We start from the raw sequence: 24,424 nt of genomic DNA on the forward strand, positions 1-24,424 counted from the left end.
TTCTGTTTCTTTAACTGTTATCCTTATTTAAGTTATTTAAAATTATCCTCTGTGTCTAAAAATCAACAGTTTCCACAATTTCATCGAGCAAAAAGACAAAAGAGGGAATGTAAAGGTAGTGGGGGCAAAAATATTGTTAGACAGGAAGTGCCATCTTGAGAGGCCAAATTAAACAAGGAAAGAGAGTCTTTCCTTGTTTAAGAAATCAAATTTAGTTGGGTTATGTTATTATTTGTCCCAACTGTCACATGAAATCTTATTTATATTGAAGTTTTTTAACAATTGTTTCACATTTTAGACTGTTATCGTTAATATTTAATTAAAATATTCTCGTCTAAGACACATTCTGAAAACTATTTTATAGCTACTGTTAATAAGTGTCGGAAAATTTAAATTTGGCGCATTCGCATTTCCGGATATGTCCGCCATCAGAGGCCACTTTTTTGGTCGCCTTTTCATAACGATTAGATTCCCTCTTTTGTCTTTTTGCTCGATGCACAATTTACATGTAATTTCCACTAATTTTTACCTCTTGTTCAAGTTCTTTATTAAATTCAGCATAATTTTTTGTACAATCATTTCATCTTAATCATTATTTTCTTTTTAAAACAATATTATTGTTTTCTGATGATATTTCGAAATATATCTTTACTCAATGATTTAAACAAACAACAATAAATAACATCCAATAATAAAACCATTGGTACTACTGAAATAATGACAGTTGATGTAAAAATTTATTTGAAGTGAAAGAAACTTTTACGTCCAAGAAATTCACGAATTTATTGACACAGCAATTGATGAATAAATTCATGAATTTCTTCTTTATCTTGGTATAAAGCCCGCATAAGAAAGACATGGAGAATAAAAGTTGCATTCCACAACATGTCTCCTCATCTCCTTGATCTAATCCCATGTATTTGTTTCTTTTTTTGTTCATCGTCTGTTTTGCCTGGCAATCATCCATAGACATTCTATAGAAATTTGTAACTTGACCTAACAACGTTCGCTACAATCTAAATAGTACTACTTTGTAGGGAACAAATGACAAAGCGGAAAACCTACGAATCTGTTCCTTCGTTCGTTCGTTTGGATTCGCTTTGATTTAATTGCACCTTTAATCTTTTGTTCCTTAAATATTATTGGCAATAGACTATCTTCTTTTTTAATTCCTGTTGTATGTATTTTTTAAATAACTGTTATATGTATTTTTGCATTTTGTGCCATATAAAAATGATTCTCTAGCAGGGATTGATGTTAAAAAAAGGTAAAACAATATTTTATGATTCTGTATTCAATATTCTCAATATAATATAATTCTTAAGAAGGAAATTTAATATTACGGTAATCTTTATACTGAGTTCTTCGTCCCTCAAAGGATCCAGAATTGACCATTTCTTGTTCATCTCGAACGAAACTTCTACTTGAAATTTGGTAGTTCTCTTGTTTGGTTCTCGAGTAATAATTTTGGTATTTTGGATAAAAGTTTGTGGCTAAAATAAAACGATATACATATTAGTTTAAACTTTATTCTTACAATGTACTTACTTATTGAAAATATAACATATATATATATATATATATATATATATATATATATATATATTTATATATATATATATATATATATATATATATATATATATATATATACACACACATTTATAATTTTATTTACGGAACATAGGATTTTTAATACAATTACTAAGATTACCTGATTTGTAATTAACCAGTGTACATTTCTATATAACGTCGCGATGTTTTATAACTAATTTATTTGTTCCACTGGATTGCCTCTTCTCTGTGGTTTGTAGTAGCGTATGTGGCACGCCAACAGTGTTGCTCCGTCTACCGATTTTTCCTGAAAGTCCGATTTTGTGCAGATAATAAATAATGTTTTATTAACATCAATTTTGTTTGTGTTCATTAGATACTATTTGAATTATTAAATTTATCCTTAAAGCAAATATTGTTTATAATTTGAAATTAAAAAGAGTGTATTATTATTATTTTATTTTTGAAATTCTTTTTATTTTTAGAAATCTACTTTTTTTCAAGCAGTTTTGGCAATAAAACATAACCATTTTTTTTTTTGTTAAATAATATTTTAAATTCCATATCTACATAAATACGTACGTTTTGCGAATTGACATGCACTCTAGCTGTGTTTCGTTTTTACACTTACACTGGCAGCATCGCGGCATGAATTGAGACTCCAGTGGAACAAATGAATTAATTATAAAACATCGCGACGTTATATACAAATTTACACTGGTTAATTGCAAATCAGAGGGTCTAAGTTATTGTATTAAAAATCCTATGTTCCGTAAAAATTTTTCCAAATCTGTATATATATATATATATATATATATATATATATATATATTGTTATGGTTTGAATTTATTGAAATCTAATAAAAAATTTAATTCACCGACCAGTAAAGTCGTTTCACCCTATAAATAGAAATATTAGATTTGTAAAATTCAAATGTTTGAATGAGTAATGGTTTTTCTAATTTAGTAGAAAGTAGGCAAATAGGAGAATAGATATTTGTACGTTAATATATGAAAACAATAGAGGAATTATCAATAACGATCAATGTTAATAGCCTAAAGATAGCAACTTTAAAATATAAGGTTTAAGTCTTTTGTTTACAAAGAAATTGGACAAAGAATTAAAAAGTTTTGTGTTTAGGGATAAGTATACAATAACCGAAGTAGTATTAGCTGTATTGTGTCATGAAACTTGGAAACAAAGAAAAGATCTTATTTATATAAAATTTGGAAATACCAAGGTTGTGTGATATCATAAAGGCCGTATGACACTATGCATTTTCTTGTATCATTTCTTATATCGTTTCTGATATAACAAAAAAATGTATAGTGTCATACAAGCGTATAAGTTTTTATATCAAAAACGATACAAGAATTTGTGTCCGCTGCAGTTTCTTGTACAAGAAATGCGCCAATTTGTGCGCAAAGCCGCAAAAGCAAAAACGTAAAACTTCTGTCATAATGGCGGCTGGAGGAGAACTTTGATATACAATTAGACCAAGCAGACATCAGAAAAAAGTGCACACCAACAATAACCAAGATTAGAACAGCAGTAGCCAAATTGAAAAACAATAAATCACAGGGATTGGATCAAATAGCATTGGAACTACTGAAAGTAGGAGGAGATGTATTACTAAAAACAATACATAACCGCTTTAAAAATTCGTGATGAGTTTAAAGATTATTTTATATCTCCAAATAAAAGAGTAGAATTTCAAGAGCATGCCATTCAAACACATAATTTGTAGAAAAAACAAATAAATTATTACAACCAAATTATTTATTATTTCTGTCTTCCATTACAGCCTGTTAAATATGTTTAAAAATTGTGGTTTCCAATTTAGTTTTAATAATGGGACATTTTATTTCTTTCATTTTTGAACCACAGTATTTTAAAAAATAATCAGTAGCATCTGGCTTGGGGTCCTCAGGTACTGCAGTTCTATTTTTTTATGTGTCGAAATTTCGACCAATCATGTGCCGAATTACATACAATTTCCGATAAAAGAACTTGCATAGTGTCATACAGAGCAATTAAGAACTTGATTGGTCAAAAGAGATAGGGTAGTATGTAGGATGTGTGTGCCTGATTGGTGAAAAGAAGAAGGAGGGATTGAAGTGAAGGAAGTCAGGTTTTGAACGGGAAAAGAAAGATTATTGTGGTTTGAACGTCGGATGAAGCAAGGTATTTTTGTCCCATGTCCTGCAGTGAAAGTTAGCAGAGTTCAATTTTTCTTCTCCTGCAAAATTTCATAGTATAGCATAGTGGGCTAATAATTTTTTATTCTTTGTGTTGTAGAAGAAATGCGCTCTTCGTTGTGGTCTATATTTTCTAAAATTTGTAATCCCTTTTAAATTAAACTAGAGCATTTAGTCAAGTTTCCAATCGGCATTTGATCCTCAGTTTGAACAGGATCCAAACGATCAAGCTCTGCATTTCTATTCTGAGTTCATCAATTGTCCTGATTGTGAGAATCCAACAGTTATTGAACGTCATCACTATCCACTTCAAAATTTATTTGCATGGCGATATTAACAACTTCTTTGGTCGCATTACTATTTTCATCAGGCTCTGGCGTCAACTTCACCTTAGTGTCAGTGATGAAAAAAAATTTACCGACGCCCATTTAGCGTTTTTCTCCAAGATTCTCCAATGAGTTTCTCTGCATATAAGACGTTGAATTGTTTCTAAAAGTCTTTCAACAGACTTTATAAAATACCCCAAAACTAGTCACACAATTTCATGCAACAGAACAAAAATGTTTTTTTCCAGTATTATCAGCTGTAATACAACAATACGACAATAAGTACAGAAAGATTAATCATCATTATCATCAACTAGCCTCTAACGTCCACTGCTGAACATAGGCCTCTCGCATGCTTTTCCACTTAGTCCGATTAGAATTAGACAGAAAGATTAGAATTTGATATTAACCGAGTGTTAATAACACCTCATATAACCTTTGCATATATTTATTTTCTTGGTATCGTTCAATTCTGGATCTTTCGTGCCACTTTCCCTTATATAAAAATAATTGTTAATAGTTAAAAATAGATGGTAATAATAAACTTACAATAAGAGTAACCTCATGAAAACATGTAGTTAGTTCTATCTTCTAAATTAAAAAAAATCTTCAAAATAATCCGCCACCTCATCAGTAAATTGTTGGTAAAGTTTGATAGGGTTAATGGGTGATAAGTCAAATGTGGCGCTACCGAACAGTGGATGTGAAGCTACCAAATACTGACCGGGTCGGAGACGATTCTTGTAGGGATCTGTAACAGGATCATGATCTTCGTGAACTGGTTTTATCTCATCGTTGTAATTCATATCCCCAGGTATTTCCCCAGGGTCCACAGGATTAGGTGGATTAGGTATATTCTGTACTGAATAACAAATTATTATTTTTAATTGCAGATACCAGGAGATAAAATTGATAAATAGTTTTTAAAGGTAAAAACTCACCAAAAAGTAAATAAAAAATGAACATTTCAAATTTAGTAATTTTAATACTGTATTCGTTATTTTTCAATCGAAAACGATTATTTGTGATTTAAATATGTCATTCACAAACATTTAATTCCAAAAAGAGAAAACGAAATATTTAAAAATTATTGCATTTAAAGTTGATGTAACAGAGACTTCTTCTTAGCTTTCTATCATCCATTTTTGGACATAGACCTTTAGCAACTTATTTTATCGATCTCTGTTCTGAGCAACATACTTCCAATTTGTTCCGACTATTCTTTTTATGTCGTCTACCTATCTCATATGTGATCTTTCTCTTCGCGTTTCAACGTTGGTCCTTTTTTCTAGCAGTATGTCCTGCGAAGCTCCATTTAAGTTTGGAAATTTTTGTTGTGATATCCTCAACTTTTGTTTTCGATCTTACCCAGTCATTCCTCTTTTTATCTGACAGTTGTATACCTAATATTGCTCTTTCTACTGCCCTTTGTGTTGTGGCTAGGTTATTCGTATTTGTTTTGGTTAGGGTCCAGGTTTGACATCCATATGTCATGATAACAAGGATGCATTGGTTGAACACTTCGTTCCTCAAATATTGAGGCATTTTGCGGTTCTTCAGTATCCAACTGAGTTTTCCAAATCCTGCCCATGTTAATCTTACTCTTCTAGTAATTTCCGCACTTTGGTTTTCTTTGTAAAATTTCAGAATTTAGCCTAAGTAGATATATTCCTGGACTTGTACTATCTCATTACCATTTATGGTTAAACGTTTAGGATCGTCTGTGTTTGTCATATTTTTTTTGTTTTTGCCATATTCGTTTTTAGGCCGACGTACTGTCCTCGAATGTGCTCGCTATAATCTCGATGTCGTCAGCGAATCTGAGGTGGTTTATCTTGTTGAAATTAACGTTTAGTGGGAATGGGATTTGTATTTTTTTCTAATTGTACTATCATAGTTACGTTTTCATATATATATTATATATTAGTTACCTATATCTCGAATCTATTCTTGTTCTAGGGCTTGTTCTATGGCCCACATCTCGATTATATTAAATGACTTTTCATCGTCTACGAAGGCAAGAAGACAGATCAGAAAAAAGCATGTGCTATTGCAAAGCACTTAAAAAAGGTATATCAGCCGCTAATGAACAGGCCAAATGAAGAAAATGACATCTATGAATATTTAGACAGTCCTAATTAAATGAATGATTCACTCAAATGGGCAACTCCTAAAGAAGTATAAAGTCTAATAAAAAACCTCAATAAAAAGACGTCTCCTAGACATGATCTGATAAAGGCCAACATGTTAAATAATCTACTCAAAAAATGAAGAGTAAGTCTAAGACAAATCATAAACTCAGTTACTAAGAACACAGTATTTTCCTGCACAATGGAAGTTAGCAGAAATCATTACGATGTCAAAACCAGGAAAACCTTCACATGGGATTACGTCCTACCGACCCAGCAGCCTAATACTAGTTATGTCCAAAGTCACAAACAAAGTCATTGTAAGTAGACTAATTATTGGAATAGTTCTTCTTCTTCAGATGCAAATCCACTAATGGATGTTAGCGATCACATTTTCCATTAATTCTCTATTTCTTGCAATATGTATCAGAGATTGTATGTCGTTAATTCCATTGCACTCCAATGTCCATTGCCTTATGTTTCGGAGCCAGGATATTTTCTTGCGTCCCATTCCTCTCTTGCCTTCAATTTTACCCTCGATTATAAGTTGAAGGAACTGGAATTTTTCATTTCGCATGATGTGACCTAGATACGCCGTTTTCCTTTTCTTGATGGTTTCGAAAAGTTGGCGTTCTTGGTTTATTCTTTGAAGGACATCTATATTTGTGAAATACAGAACAACAATATTATACCTATTCATCAGTTCGCTTTTCGCCAAATACACGGCACAACTGAACAAGTGCATAGGGTGGTAGAAAAGGTACTATCAGCCTTCCAGGAAACCAGGAAAAGAGCTTTTGCAACGCCATTTTTCTGAATGTTAGTCAAGCATTTGACAAGGTGTGACATCCAGTATTATTATTTAAACTGAAGAAAGCAATATCTCAGCCGCTATACACGATACTAAAATCATACTTCAAAGAAAGACTATTTTATGAAATTATGCAAGATACGAAGAAAGTGTGTCTTAGGACCATATTTCTCTACAAAATCTTTACAGCTGATTTACCAACTGGAGAAGAATCCACAATCTCAACATTCTAGTGAGATGGCACTGCAGATCTGGTTGAAAACCCAGATTCCATACAAGCAGCTGAAATATTATAACAAACCATACATTTATTTAAAGTATGAGCTAAGAAATGGAAAATAAAGATCAACGAAGCAAACTCAGTTAACGTGGTATTTATTAAATGTCACAAAGAAACTCCAAACCTCCTAATCCCTAACAAGAACATTCCTAAAAATAATACTGTAAAATATCTTGGATTACACCTTGACAAGTGGCTAACATGGATGACACATCTGGATGAAGTGGAAGCAATTAAGAATAAAATTCAAAAAATACTACTGGTTCCTCGGCCGAAAATCTACGTTATTGGTTAGTTCAGGAATAATAATTGACTTATCTTCCCTCTCAAATAAGTCGGGAACATTAATAAAAAATTAAAATATTTAAAAATTACTAAAAAAAATTTTTTTTTTTCTACTTTTCATGCTTATACCTTTAATTCATTTTGGAGCAAAGTCCTAACAAAATAAAATAGCGACAATTGAATTTTTATAAGATACGATTGATTAAAAATGTTTTAATTTATTACCGTTGCTACAAAATAGCAATAAATACAAAAAAAAGAAAGGAAAATAAGACTTTTCTCATTCAATTTTTTCAACCACTTAGATAGTACCATATAGTACTCAGTACCTTCATAATTGGTCTATAAAAATCTGTATAATATAATCAAATAACCTATCAAATTTCATTAAATTCGATTTAATAGATTTCGCATATTTAGCAAACTAAATTTTTTTTAAAAATTGAAACTTATTAAAATCTCTGATTAAATTTCTGATATTATCAATATAAAAATTTAAAGGCTAATATGCAAGGGTTTTCAAAAGATAGTTTATTTGACATTGCTATTAAAAAATGTTGAGGTGATTCTTACCCTGGCTTAGCGGTGAAAGTAAAATAATTGAAAATACCGTAAAAATGTCAAATCTTTAAATGTCAAATGGCCAAATACATTAAATCGTCGTAATATTCTTCTACTTCTTCTTCTTCTTCTGTTGGTGTATATGCACATTCATATATCATATTATGTATATTTAAATAAATGCGGATTAATTAACTTTTTTGGTGAATTTTATAAATATGAGTATGATAACAACTTTTAACTATTTATTTATATACAGAATATACTACCTGCGGGTGCACTACCAAAAAAGTTACCAAAATTAGGTAACAATGACTGAAAACTTTGTCCTATTTGAGGTATTGTTAGGATAAATGATGAAATACCGTCCCCTAAACCTTGTCCAAATTCTTGAGGAGAAGGGAATATGCTGGTGACACTGGTAACGATGTTGTTGAAAACACCTACAACATAAATCTCGTATATATCAATAAAAATTTGAGAAACTGTTACGTCATGAATATAAAAAATCAGAAATGCAAAAGGTCTAAATTTTACTATAATGTGCCCCTAAGTTCCGTAATTAGATATAATTAGGGCTGATGAAAACGTCAACAACTAGCAACACATGAAAAGGAAGACTATATTGTACTGTGCAAAATGGAAGTGGAAAAAAGCACAAAATCAAAAGCAAATGTAAGTCAAAAGGAACTCAAATCTATCAAAGTTCTCAAAGAAGACGAGTCCATAATAATATTACCGACTGACAAGCGTAGCGCAACTGTAATGATGGACAAAATTCAATTCCAGGAAAAAAATCAAAGAATTAGTCACAAATGGATAATAAAATGATCCAACCAAAATCATTGGAAAATTAAATATACAAAACACTACATTCATTTAAGGAATACCGGATAGATTATCAAAGAAGAACACGAACTTCACGTGTAGAAGACGACAAGTTTCCTAAGACTCTCACGTAACAAGCATTATTATGATAGTAGCCTCTCATAACGCTTCAGCGTGCTTTAAGGGTGGTCATGGAGATTCGTCCTTGACCTGGACCAATCCTCCTCACCCCAATGAATTGTATACCCAAATGTTCTACTGGATGCAAGTATCATTCAGATCGAGGATTACTATTATGTGTGTAAGTGTGTGTATGTGTGGGTGTGTGTGTGTGTGTGTTTGTGTGTGTGTATGTGTGTGTATGTGTGTGTGTGTGTGCACTAATACCCACTATAGAAGGACACCTTAATTATGTGAAGTAGCAAAAATACACAAAGAAAACTTGTCTCTTAGACTAATTTGCAGCAGCTTAGGTTCTTCTTGCAACAAAATGTAGAAGTTACTCCTGGATATAATAGAACCATTAGCACATATTACAAAAAAAAATTACAGCATTTTCTTTAAAAACTAGTAGAAATAAATTACAATCCTAACAATATACTAGTCAGTTTTGATATTATCAGCCTTTTTACTAATGTGTATTTGAAAAAAAAAACAGAAATAATAAGAACTAAATTAGAGAGGGATAATACATTGACAACAAAAACCAAACTAAATGTATCAGATATACTCGTAATAACCATATGTACGATTAATTTCTCTTTTTAATTACACAGATGTCATCAGTTAATGAATAAATCATTTAATTATTAGTAAGAATTAGTTCTTCTGCGCTTTTTAAGTATCCTGAAATATAAGAGAATTTTGGGCTTCTTGGATATATACTTAACATACTAACCTGGTTGTTGTGCTTCTGACGATTGATGTGATTGTCCAAAAAGATTTTGAAATGGTCTGTTTCCAAAAAAGTTAGAGAGAAATGGTCGGTTTGGTCTATTATTATTATGGTTTTCTTCCAAATCTATAAAAATATAAAGGATGATTTACGTTAACGTAAAAAGTATGAATATACTTGGAGCATATCATTATTTAATCGAATAAACTGTGACTTATGATGTATCAAATAGGTGAATGATCACAAAAATATAATTTTTACAATACTTTTAACCTGTGGGTTGAACATTGCATTGCAAAAAAATATGATGTTTTGAATCAAATCATAATGCTTAATTATAACAAAGTTAATCATGAATAAACAGACGATATTAAGAACAATCTAAGAAATTTAGAAGAAAAACTTTGTGTCTCAGCCTAAATATATTTAACATCACATAAATTTTATTTAAAAAATTCTTTTTAAAAGATGTAATAATATAAAAACCCTATCGGGCTACATCACAGAACCTTTTGGGAATCGATATTCCACCATCAGTGCTTTTATAGTTTTTATATGTTTAAAGCCATTAAATATCGGGGTAAAAACCCTTTAAATATAGATAAATTAATTTGAAGTTACATTTTGGCCAATAATAAACTAAGATGTTTAAGTCATAGGCGGAATTTACTTCATGGAAACTTGGGACTTTAACACTGCGGTTGCTAGGCCCTTAGACGAAGTGTCTAAGAGGACTTGTTGATAGCAACTGGAAGTTGCTATCAACAAGTCTTCCAATATATATATATATATATATATATATATATATATATATATATATATATATATATATATATATATATATATATATATATTGTTATGATAATCAAAATTTACTTTACCGAAATTTTTATCTATTCTTCTTCACAGAAAAGTTAAAAAAAAATTAAATTGCACCGAGCCATCATAACAAACATAACAAACATTTAGTTCTAGAGTTACAAAAATTAATATTTTGGAGTCATAAATAAAGGATCTCTAAAAGAAGTACACCCTAGACTAAAAAAAAGTGGTACAGTAGGCGGTCTAGTGGTACAAAAGGTAGTGGTACTGTAGACTGGTATGAAGCTTCATGCTATATGTCTGTATTTTTAAATAAAAAAAATATGAAACGTTTAAAAATCAAAATAACAAATTATGGAGCAGTGTTCGGTACTGAAGTCTAGCGAGGAACTTTATAACATATCTGTATTTTTAAAATTTAAATAATATTGTTACGATAAATATGACTCATATTTAAGCTAACATATTTTTCTAACACGTATTTTGTAGTAGGTAATTATCCACGGGTCTCCCTCCGATAAAAACCTGTTTGGTTCCATGGCGTTCGAGAAAGTTCAAGAAAGGTCACCATCCGGTTCGAGGGAACTTCAGATAACGGTGAATTAAATATATATAGAGGATCTTTTTGCTTGTAGATAGTTGGTCTGAAAAGAATACTTGTATCGAGTCGAGTTTGAATTGTAACGCGGAAATAAATTATATAAATTAGAATAGTGTAAATAGTGTAAAATAAATTAAGTGTAAGATTATATATATAAATTAAATAAAGACTCTAATAAACTAAGTGTTAGAACATTTTATAATAAATAAAGATAATAAATTAGATTTATAATAATACTTCAATATATTTAAAATTACATAAAGTAATTTTAATATTTATTTATTTTTTATATTTTAAACAAATTCAATAAATTATTGTGTTTGCTCCTAACGTCATCTATTAACGTATTAACAAAGTATAGAAGCATACGTTGTTTACTTATGAGAAACCTGTCAAATTCTTACCAAATATTAATAATAAATAACTATCATGTTATAGTAAATTTAATTTTTATATGAACTGAACATATTTAAAAATAATAATTGTATTTATATGAAATTATTCTAAAACGACAATTATTATAAAAAGCATTTTACTGTAGAGAAAAAAAAAAGGAATACAACGCCAGCCAGTATAGAAGCTTCGGTTTAAAAAGGAAAATTTTAAAATGTGTTTGATCATAAATAGTAAATTTTATAAACTCGCAAAAGTGAGCCGAAGCTGTAATTTTTTTTTGAAAAATAAAAATAATTCATATATTTTTAATTTCAGAATTCTTACCTGTATCTTCTGATCCAGTACCGTGGTGATTTCCACCCAATCCTGGTTTATTACCAAATCCTGGTTTATGATGATTTCCGAATCCTGGTTTGTGATGTCCACCAAAAATTGGTCTATGAGGTTTATGTCCACCCCCGTAGGTGATAGCATTATCATCTTGAGATGGATAGTGTGACTCACTTTCACTCGCTGTTCCGCAATTAATATTGTATTCGTAGTTATATCCGACATTTATATAGGAAATGTCGAGAAATGTTTTTCCATTACCATCAGTTTTATAAATTTTTACTGGTTTTTTTCCGAATTTACAACCTGAAGCTGTACCAGAGTCTGTAGGTATTTTTATTCTAGCTTGATATTGTTCCTGATGAAAATTATTGGGTAGGTCTTTACCATTTTCTCCTGGGGGAATAGTATGGCCAACATGAATTAAGATAAAAATTACTATAATTGTGTACTCCTAAAAGACATAATATATTATAAAGACCAAAAACGCACAAAAAAATATAATATATTTTGGATCACCCAGGCGAAAAGTTGTTCAATTTTTTTAAACAATTTTTTTTTTAAACAAATTGTAACAATCAATTTTTTCGGTCCGAACAATTTTTTTTTAAATTTTTTGGACCATTCTGAACAAAATAGGTATCCAGTAATTTTGCTGTAAACTAGATCGTTTTCAAGTCATAAACAATTTAAAACTAAACAAAAATGCAAAATTACGATTTCCAAAACTCAAAAACACAACTAAAAAATATTATTTTTATATTCAACAATGACCTTAATTTAAGCTCAAACCTTGTTCTATCATTTCCCGATAAGTGTTTTGGGCATATTTAATTGTCAAATATTGTATTTTAATCCTTAATGAAGCGCTTACGACAGGGCGGGAACTCGGGCTGCTGCTTGTATACGAGAGAGTATCAAGATCTAGGACACACATTTTTGGTAGTTTAAATTCTCATTTTACAAATGAGCGCCCGCCCTGCCATACGCGCTTCATTAGATTCATTTTTTAGGTCTGTTAGATCATTATAAACAAAAAAGATCTGTCGTAAGTTTTCTCTAAAACTACGATTTTCAAGGCTTAAAACTACAAGTAAAAGATATCATTTTTAAAACCGTTAAGTGGCAAGAAGTCCAAGTCTTCTTCTATCAGCTCCTGATGAAAATTCTGGGCTTTTTTCCGCGCATGACTGGGCTGGCGCTTATTTGTACAATGAGAATTCAAACCAGCAAACATTTGTGCCCTAGATCTTGTTTCTCTCTCTCTTATAAACGCCACAGCCCAGGCGCCCATCCTGTCATTAGCGCTTCATTACCGATTAAAAAAAATTTTAAATAAATAAATTAAATACTTATATGCAAATAATAGAACAAGCTTTGAACTTGAATTTAGGTTCTTGGTGAACTCCAAATTATAACCTTTTAGTTGTGGTTTTGAGCTTTAAAAATCGCAATTTTGCTTTTTTTTGTATTTAATTTTCTATAACTCGAAAACGAACAAGTTTACAAAGAAATTACACACAAACTTTTTGTTCAGAATAGCCAAAAAAATTTAAAAAAAATGTCCAGGTTCAAAAAAAGCATTGTTAAGTTTGTTTAAAATAAACTGTTTAAAAAAATTTGAACAACTTTTTGCCTGGGAAAGCTCTTGATTCTTATTTTGGGGTATCTCCTGAAAGTGATTTTTCCGAACGAACCCGGGTTTTTTCCTTGTCTAACAATGACTTTCTTGTTTGTTTGTTTTGGTCCTAATGTATCCTTACTTGCTCGTAATAAGATGTTAAGAAAGACAAGGTGATTTATTGTCATCCATTCTCTTCAATTTGTTTTAGAAAAATTTCAAGAGAAGCGGGTATAGCTTGCATTTACTGATATAGTAATACTAGTAAGAAGTAAAAAAGGAATTCCAACAAAAAAAACCTTGACAAGTAGTAAAAAAAGGAATTATACATCAACGATATAATGATATAACAGAATGAAATACTTATACGGATTTAAAATGAGCTTCCTTAAAAATATTAAAACATTTGATTGACACTTGACTAAAATTGTGTTTTCAGCATCTTAACAAAAAAAACACTACGTTGTGAAAAAATTAAGAAAAAGTTGTAGAAACTGGTGTTAAAAAACAAGAAAATTTGAAAACTAATGAGGCCACAAAAATTTATATGTAGTGGAAAATTCCTTAATCATGATCTCCTTTAAAATAAGCAATAGTTAGTTACAATATTTTTCATTTTAGGTTAGATTTATATATAAAGCATATTATATATTTTTTCAAGCGATTTTCAACGAACTTCTTAGTTACTTACTGTTTTTAACATAATAATTTAAAACTCCCACACTTGCTATCACTAAACCAGTCCAGTCGTAAGATCTTTGAGTACTGGCCAAAAGAGACTTCGAAAGCGAAAGTACGTTGGCTGTGTTATGCAAACAATTTTATTACACAATTTTGGATCGTTTTATGACAGATTCTACGAACTAAGTTAAACGTAGTGGGTTAGATTATTTTTCTGTTAAAAACTTTTTAATATTGGGGGATTTTTTCAGACATGTATAAACAATAATAAATGCTTTAACTATACAGGATGGTGCAAATGAAAGTAACGAATGCGTTACTTCGTAAGCCAGCGAAAAGAAAAATCCTGAACCTTTCGATTTTCATTATTACACACACAACAGGCTATTCATAAGAATACCGTTTTATTTTTGACGTTATCTATGTGAGCGTGATGACATCATTGCTCCAATTTTTAAATGGAAATGTGAGTGTTGTAATACATTATTTGAAAGGTCTTTTAAGTACCTATTTAGCCATATCGATGTGGGCTATTCTGCTGACACGGGCTAAGATCGTCGCTTTTCATCCCACATATATAAAATTGGAATACTTAGCTGCCCTGTCTGTATTTGTGATAACAAGGTGATAACGTATCTATTGGTGATCTAAATCACATATTCCTCGAGTGTTTACTAAACTTACGGTTCTCTTTAATTCTATATTACGAACTAATTCACAATGAGTTTCCATTGGCGCTAAATATTACAGCTTTCCTGCTTTCTTCGGATACATTGGTACTTGATTCCATCATAAATTTTAGTGCAAAAATAATGTAGTATTTGGGGTAATAACAGTGTAATAACAAAAATATATAGAGCAACTAGACCGGTGATAGCATACGGAGCGGAAGTAATGTATCTTACGAAAAAAGATGAAGAAAAACTAAGAATTATTGAAAGAAAAATTATAAGAATACACGGCCCAATAAAGACAGAATAAGGAGAATATAGAAGACGAATGAACCATGAAATAAAAAATATAAGCGAAAAGGAAGACATATGTTTATGTCTTACATTTTCTTTTGTTTTTTTTTTGTTACTTTTTTTACAGACAAATTAGCTTTTAACGTAGATTACAGTTTGATGATAAATATTCTGAAATGGAAAATGTTGATATGTGGCGAATAAAACATTCATGAAATTAAAATTAAAGAATTTATGTCTATTAGGTTGCCAATGACATTATTTCAAATGCTTATAAAGGAAATTCACAGCGTATGGAATAGAAAAACAATCCATTGCAGTACAAGAATTAAGCGAAATGCTTGCTTTAGTTATTTGCCCATCAGGAATGTTTGTTCATCAGGAATATCGTTTTTTAGCTGCAACACCTGATCGACTCATAGGTAATATTATTGCCCAAATTAAATGTCCAATTTCAGCAAATATTTATGACTTAAAGATGCAATAGAGAAGAAAATACTAAAGTATATGGAAGTGAAAGATAATAGATATATTTTAAAGAGAAATCACGCATATTATTATCAAATTCACATAATAGAATTATGTGTAATGCTTCTTTAGAAGCTGTTTCAGATAAAAATTATAATAAAAATCTTGCAATTTAGGTAGCATATTTTCCCACAGTTTTACATCTTTATAGATCTTTTCGAATAAAATACCTTTTGGGGTCCATATTACAAAGTAACAGTATTCTCTATTAGATATAAATAACTGTCCCTGCACTTAATAGTAATAGGAATCAGTTCGTTTCAAATGCAATTGATCATCAATTAGTTGGCAACATTGAAGTTTTTTTTGTTCGATAGCTTCTTCAGGTGTAAGTTCTCTTGCTTTATATGGACATTTGATTTCGACTACGCCTAAGTCACCTATTAAACCATCAGGACTAGCTGCAAGAAAGGGATATTCATCATGTCTGAAAAGGCCTGATAGTTCAATATTTATATTTAAAATTGTTTCTAACATTTTTTTGCTTTAGGTTCGTTGGCAATTCCGTATTCCGTAAATCTATTTCCACAAAACGTTGGATTCAATATTGCTTTCACTGTTTTAGTTCTGTCTGTTTTGTCTCGCAATTTACATATTTTTCCGAAATTGCTGGAGGTTAATCGTTGTTGACGTTCAATAAACCATGCAGCACTATTATTTTGAGTCGTTGTATTATTAAAAATCTCTGTTCTTTCTGAGATATTTTTTTGTAATTTTTTTAAAAATTCCAGTTTTTTTGCTTCGAAGTCTTCATCTGACAACTTAACTAACTCTTCTGCATTTAGGCCATAGTCTTTATCAGGTTGATTATTACTTTGTTTTTAATATATTTTTTTTGTCTATTTGTTTGTTGGACCCATTTTTAAATTTTTTTTGAGCAAATAAATTTTGGTAATAACCAGTTGGACTTTTGCTTATATTTTGCAATATATTATTTAAATAATTTTCCCGTGAATCATATGAGACTGCTGCCGCTAAACACCTTAACTGATAGCCACCTCTCATGGTGTGATTTACACGTTTACCTCCAACAAATTTTGCTATAACAGAATTGAAGGTTTCGGCGTTATTATTGGTGGCGCTTTTTATCAAACTTGTTGCATGATATTTGAGCCTATTGCTGAATGATATAATATTGGACAACAAACCACACTCTTGCATTTCAGGAATCTAATTAATTTCCTGGTCCAAATTTTGTTTTTGACAAAAAAAGCGGCACAATTTTTATGATCGTCGAACACGTGATACGCAGTGTTTTCAATATCTTGTTGTAAACCAAGTATTTTTAGATTGTCACTGGAATTGTTTTCCCTGTGATATTTGACAGCACAATCAATTGCCGTTCGTAGATGTTGTATATTACTTTTTAGTACAGATCTTAATAGTATAGGAAAAGCTTTTCCCGCAGAACTGGGTTTTTTTGAAGACTGTTTTCTAAATCGATTGACAAAATTGCTTAATAAATGGTTTTTGTACCATCTTCTTGCCCATGCAGCATCAGCTATTACACTAATAACAGCTTTGTTGTCTTCTGGATCAACTTCATCCCATTCTCGTGCCAGTCTTTCTTCCTCTTTTCCAGCAGCTAACATCAACACCATGGCTGTATTATAGAAATTGTCCGTGAGCTTCTCTTCTGTTTTTTTTAGATGCTCTTTGACATCACTGGCATATTGAGGGTCGAACACCATTCTTTTAAATTGGAATATCCTAATCTAACCAATATTACTCCAGTTACAACAGCAGTATTAATTGGAGTCTGTTGCGAATGTGGATCATCCGTTAAAACTTCCACAGTCGATTTGCAGATATTACATTGAAATAAAAAAGTTGATTTCAATCCCTTTCTGGTTTCTTTTAACAGTTCTACTGTCCTACCATCACAAGAAAATAGTCCACAGTGTGGAAAACTTAGCAGAGCTTTGGAAAATTGACAGACGTCTATAATTCTTCTTCCACAAATTTAAGAAATTGACCTAAAAATAAAATGTTTATGCTCCAACTCTGCCGAAAATATATTTTACTTACAAAGTTTCCATTTGCCCTGATTTTTCAAGAATCTGAAACTCTTTAGAAACGCCTTCTGTTCGAATTCCAGAATCCACTTGGCCATGCCTACAAAAAAGCAATTTTGTTATTAAGAGAGTCAATGGTTTTTTGCTTACAGAAAAATTTAAACAAGATAGAACTTTTTGTAATTTCATTAAGAAATGTTTAATAAACAACACATCAAAAAGTTCTTCTCCAAAAGTGGGTGCTTTATTTTTATTAAAAAAATTAACTGCGAAATTAGTTGTTTTCTGAAATACCTACAAAAATATTAGTTTTAGATAAATTTTAGAAAAAAACTGACTTGACCGTTGAAAAATAATTTTACACAAAAAACCTCTTATACAGTGATGAGCGTCTAATAACTGGCAGAATAACGCAAAAGAAGGAAAACATAAGACTCTGTAAAATGAATCGAGATGAAACTAGTAGAGTTGGGAAATTTAGCGATAGAATTCAGCATAATCAAAAATAAAATATAAACGTTTTTTTATCAAAGTAAAATAAAGTAAAATTGTAACGAGTCCGTTACTTAAATAATCGTTTACCTTCTTTTTGTGACTGGAATCTTTTGATTTAATTCTAAATTAAATTCATATTGAAATATTCTTAAACTAAATATTTAAATAACTCCCAGTAAATCTTATTTTCTAAGGTTGGCATTAAACTGCGCCCCCAGTGGTAAAATTCTGAAAGTACATCCAACCGACGACTTGTAGAATCACTTGTCAACTGGATGTGATTGAAGAAGGATCGCTTCGATCAGAGTAGTTGCGGCTGGGAGTGCCACTTTTTCCCGAATTTGGTTTAAGTTTATTTTATTGTGAAGAGCTGTTTGTTTTAGAAGAAATTATTTGAGTTATTTTGTTGTTTGTACGAGGATATTTTCAGTTGGATCACCCTAGCCGGTAAGATAAAATTACAAATAAATTATAAGGAAAAATCCTTCATATCATCCGCCATTGTTAGTAAAATTCAGACCTATTTTAATTTCGTCTTTGATAGGTATTTCATATATTTTATACATGTCATATTTCACCTTATTTCATTAAGGAAAAGTTTTATACCTAAATAAATTATAAGTATTAGATTCAATATCTCAAATTTTATTTCCTTTCAAGAGTGAAAGCACACAATTATTCATTTCAATTTCATACCGTTAAAACCGGCTAATATTTCTTTTTTTTTCCCTGTTCTATAATATATAAAGATCATGTTTTCCGTTAAAATTATCTATTTAATATATCCATACATTATAAAAACATTGTCACACCATTCGAAGGTCATTATTTACCGAAAACCATTAAGGTTTTTATTTCAATTTAAGGTCACTTACTGACATTTTTTGTATCGCCTTTCAAGGTTGATAACCCTTGTGTTTTTCCTTACCTTTTGTATGTACAAAGAACATGAAGTAACACAATTGTTCCTTTTAGCCTACTCCCAGAATCCAGTTACAAGTCAGGGGAAGAAATTTTTTTAGTTTTTGGGGTTATACTTACTTAGGACAAGGGGAAGAAATTTCAAGTTTATTTATGGAAATTAAGAAGAATTTTTAGTTGGAATTATTTGTCCAATAGTACCTGATCCAGGGAATCCAGGTTTGGTACCTTTTACCACCTGAGTCTAGTTCTCCACCGGATCATCTTCAAGGGGAACCTACGGAAACCGGCAGGAAGAACTTACTTTTATTTTTGTTATCATTCAATTATTTTAAATAACTTTTGCTACGTCCTCTTCAAGGTTTTAACTTTTGGTTCCACCTTTAATTTAAAAATATCCTTAATAATAAATATCTTCAATTTTTTAAAAAACATTAATCATTGTAACTTAATTTAATTATTTATTGTCTACCAAGGGATAAGGTTATAACTCTCCCTTGAATTTCTCTTTGTTAGGTTATCGTGTGCACACATATCCGGAGAATTTTCACTTAAAACCCTAAACAATTATTGAACGAAAACTAAACTATTAGTGAGTAGTATATAATTATATTTATTATTTATACATTATTATTGGGTATGACTTTTGTCACGATTTGAAATTAAGGGGTATATCAGGGGTAAATTGTTTTATAATTATATTCAGGGATTTTACTGTAAATATAGCTATAGTTAACTGTACATAAGAGGTGGTGGTTTAGTATATAAGTATTTAAAATAGTCTGTACCTAAGTTGGTAATTATTAAAGGTGTGGTTAAAATTTAATATTTCAATTAGCACCTATCTTTCATATTTCAGCAATCCAAGATATCTCGGAAGAAAACATTTAACTTCCTGGCGCCCAAGCATTCATTAGAGCAACTATTATCTTTCATCTGTTTATTTCTTGGTGGTTTTCTTGTCATTAGTTCTTATATCTTACGGTCTCTGTATTGCATGCAAATTGGCCGAATCCTTCTTTGAGTGTCAAGTGATCATTCTCCTGCATAGTCGCTAGCCAACACTTAATTCTGTTATATTTTAAAATTCATATTTACCTTTTTTTTATTTCTTTTACATAATTTATTTCTATCTAATCCCTTCCATCTTCCGTTATTCCACATATTAGTTCGTTGGTGTATCAAGGTGCATTTTAGAGTCCACCCTTTTGCTACACTGGATAGAGTCACCCAGACTCCTTAGCACAATTTTTGTTACCAAATGATGAATTCACCAATATTTTTAAAATTATGTATACTAAACAATTATTATTGTTTAAATAAAATTTATAAACAATTAGTGACGAAATCTGCGAGTAGAATTTTTTCTTTTAAGATTAATTACTATTTAAATGGGAAAGCCACAATTAAAGGTTAAAATACGTTTATTGACGTTTCAATTTCCACTTCGGAAATCGTTCTCAAAATACAAACATTAGTAAATTAAACAAATTTTGTTTTTTGTTACTTAGTGAAAAATTCTTCTAACAATTTAATTTTATCTGACTCATCTATATTGACAATTCAGACATACCTTATACATTTTAAAGTAGACGACTTTAAAATGATATTGCCAATATTGAGTTGCGTTCCTGGGACGACTTTACTTATAAGATAGTTCATTCGATTATATGAAATCAACTTTAACTTGAGAATATCCGTCAGAAAAGATCATAACATGTAATTCGTCTTTAAAAAGATAAATACATGCCATGATGACAGTAAAATTCTCCTGTTAGTGATTCCATAGTAAATTATGAGGGAAAAACCAGGAAAAAACCTCATAATACTATCCCGACATGGTAAGTATTTGATCGTGCATTTAGTTTACCCTCAATAAACACCAAATTCCGATTTTATATGTTTGTTATTTAAAAAAACATAAATTATGTATTCTGTATATGTTACTGACTTACCAATACTGGTACTTTCCTTTTAATAATTTCCTCTTTCAATATGGGTAACCAGATCCTACTACATTCTGCCGAGGAATTCGCGACACAATTGGTCTCATTTAGCATAATTAGAGCAGCTTCTTTGATTTTTCTCTTTTTACCATCCGTTTCTTTTAGGACTATATTTGAATCATTCCATTGAACCCTATGTTCATTATCCCATGCGTGTTTACAGATTTGAGATGTATCAAATTCTCTATTTTATAGATATATCTAATATAGATTAGAATTACATGTTATGATCTTTTCTGACGGATATTCTCAAGTTAAAGTTGATTTCATGTAATCGAATGAACTATCTTATAAGTAAAGTCGTTCCAGGAACGCAACTCAACAATATTGGCAATACCATTTTAAAGTCGTCTACTTTAAAATGTATAAGGTATGTCTGAATTGTCAATATAGATGAGTCAGATAAAATTAAATTGTTAGAAGAATTTTTCACTAAGTAACAAAAAACAAAATTTGTTTAATTTACTAATGTTTGTATTTTGAGAACGATTTCCGAAGTGGAAATTGAAACGTCAATAAACGTATTTTAACCTTTAATTGTGGCTTATTCCCAGTTAAATAGTAATTAATTTAAAATGCCACAAGAAAATAGCTTCAGAACAATATTCTTTTAACATATTTATAAACTAACAAATTACCCTATTTTATTTCGACAATATAATTTGGTATTTCCAAAATATTTGGGTATTGTCCAATAAATATAAATAATCAAATTCCATATTCAAATACTGCAAAATATTTAGGTATTACTCTGATCTCATGTAAAGAAGAAAAGAAAATAATAATTTTGATTGAAATACAAAAAAATGTACTGGCTGATTGACCAAAATTCTACGCTGTTTCTATATAATAAATTATTATTATATAAGCAAATAATGAAACAATAGTATTATTATAAAAACAGTATAAACATTTAAAAGGAAAATGTCACAAATCAACAGAAAATATTTCTATTCATATAAAAATTTAATCAAATTATAGGAACTTACTGCTTATTTATATAAAATTTCCTCAATCGTCGTCGACTTTTTCGTTTGGAACATAAACGTCTTCGTGAACTACCCATTTTAAAAACAATAAACACACTGGTTTGTCAAAAGTCGGAATAAGCCCTAATAATGTTATTCAACATTATTTATAACCCTCCCCCGAGAGGGTGTATACTTCTTACGTACCTGTCGGCGAGAATCCAGAAGCTATCGACAAGGACAGCCTATGCTGACCGAAAGCTTTTAGCAGAACTTTGAGATTTTTTAAAAAGTTTATACCAAATAGCTGCTTTGTGTTACATTTTATGTTAAAAATAAAAACAGATTCGGAAAGTGGATCAAATTCAGTAGTGCCCTATTTCAAAAAAAAATTTATTTTAACCAACAATATTTGAAAAAAAAATTGTTTATACAATTTATTAATTTACAACCAAATAGTGCACTAGAACTTTTTAAGACCTTTCATATAAAAAAAGAATCATCTCAATATCTGCCATAATATTTGCGTTATTTGATATAAACTTTTACATTGGAATTTAGCTATGCCCAGAATCGCAAGGAATGGCCTTAAACAGTTTATTAATTTACAACCAAATAGTGCACTAGAACTTTAAAGACCTTCCATATAAAAAAGATTCATCTCAATATCTGCCATAGTTTTTGCTTTATTTATTGCTAATAAAGAAGAAGAAACATTTCCTTATTTAAAATAATTTTTAAAATTAAGTTTTAGTATTAAATTAAGTAAATTTTACGATGGTTAGTGTAAATGTGTAAATGAACGTAAAAATTAATTTAGTATTCTAGGGTTAAGAAAGAGAAAAGGGTAAGTATTATTATTAAGTATATAGATATTCACAAACATAGGTAAACAGTAATTATGACAATAGTATTGAAATTGAAGCATCAAAACGAGACGCAGCCATAATTATCATGTTTAATTCTTTTCATAATTACATATTTTCGTACGTGAGTAAATGATGCGATTATTATTTAAAAATACTTGTACACTCGTTGAATTAAACATTTATTAACTAAAAATATTATAAATACGTCAGAAATATTTCTTTCTATTTGGAATTGTGAATAACGAAAGAAAGTAGGTTAACGTACCTACTCGTTCTGTCTGTTTTTGGCCAACCACCCACAAATCTTCAAATTAAGTATTTTAGCAAAATAATAAATTAGTAATAAAATCCTTGCAAACGTATATAGTATAGTTTAATTTAAAAAGAAATTGTTACAAGGTACTCAAATCGCAAAATTTAAATAAGTGTTGATAACCTGTTATTTATAGTTTGTAACGCCAAGGATGGCGTCTATGAAATAATGGCCATGTAAACTCAATTCGTTCTTACGATTTAGTTTTTAAATAAAAGTTAATGTCTCATTTGTAATTAATTACGCAAAACTATTATAACGGGTATCGAAAAGAAAGACAAAGAACGATTGTAAAGATTCTTTTGCCTACCACATAGGATATTGTTGCCGAGAGGGGGCATTTGGGCCTGTAGGACCCATCGCCGGCTCTGCGGACTTCTTCCTGTCCTCCGAATTAGACCGGGTGTTGACCATCTTTGCTTGTCACTGATAAAATGGTTTAATACTTCTACTGGTATAAAATAACGGTTACCGTGACAAGTATCTGTTATAGGTAACAGTTCCAAGGAGCAGTTACAAAATAACAGATCAAAAATAGAAAACAGAACAGGTAAAATAGTCTAAGTATTCCTTGACTTACGGAAGGAATAACTTAGTAAACAAGAAAAATAAAATGGTATAAAAGTACAATGCAAAGAAAATGTTTCTAAGTGTTTCTTGACTTACGGAAGAAACAACTTAGAATGAAAAGTAAAATACACAAGATAAAAGAATAGAAAAGTGCAGAAATATTCCTAAGTGTTTCTTGTCTTACGGAAGAAACAACTTAGGACAGAAATACAGATAAATGAAATATGTAAATATGAAACAAGGTATGGAAATATTTCTAAGTGTTTCTTGACTTACGGAAGAAACAACTTAGAGTGAAAACAAACAAGAGAATCAAATATGGAAAAATAAGAATACAAATACTTATAAGTGTTTCTTGACTTACGGAAGAAACAACTTAGCATAAAATAGAAAATGAAAGAGACAAATGTATTAAGAATTTTCTTATCTTAAGGAAGAAAATATCTTAGATAAAA

General features: G+C 30.2%; 1 protein-coding gene across 1 annotated transcript; it reads right to left on the reverse strand.

Annotated features, from left to right (window-relative positions):
- Window positions 1–1,283: 1,283 nt before the first annotated feature.
- LOC140433961 (uncharacterized) lies at window positions 1,284–17,503 on the reverse strand. Its single transcript, XM_072521933.1, has 6 exons — window positions 17,300–17,503; window positions 12,012–12,471; window positions 9,872–9,994; window positions 8,415–8,588; window positions 4,804–4,941; window positions 1,284–1,493 (listed from the first exon to the last, which is right to left on the reverse strand). The coding sequence occupies exons 1-6, from the start codon at window positions 17,501–17,503 to the stop codon at window positions 1,321–1,323; spliced, it is 1,272 nt and encodes a 423-aa protein (XP_072378034.1). The 3' UTR covers window positions 1,284–1,320.
- Between the last annotated feature and the right edge of the window lie 6,921 nt (window positions 17,504–24,424).

The sequence above is a fragment of the Diabrotica undecimpunctata genome, chromosome 2 (genome assembly GCF_040954645.1).
Source record: "Diabrotica undecimpunctata isolate CICGRU chromosome 2, icDiaUnde3, whole genome shotgun sequence".
In the NCBI taxonomy this organism is placed as follows: Eukaryota; Metazoa; Arthropoda; class Insecta; order Coleoptera; family Chrysomelidae; genus Diabrotica; species Diabrotica undecimpunctata.

Bases quoted from the DNA above. Each gene is read 5' to 3' on its own strand.
- LOC140433961 (XM_072521933.1), bottom strand. From the start codon at position 17,503: ATGGTGTTCGACCCTCAATATGCCAGTGATGTCAAAGAGCATCTAAAA. The intron at 12,472-17,299 runs GCAAGAAGATGG...TATGTCTTTTAG, and splicing joins TAATAGCTGATGCTGCATGG to GAGTACACAATTATAGTAAT. The intron at 4,942-8,414 runs GTAGTATATTCT...TTTGTTATTCAG, and splicing joins TTTTGGTAGTGCACCCGCAG to TACAGAATATACCTAATCCA.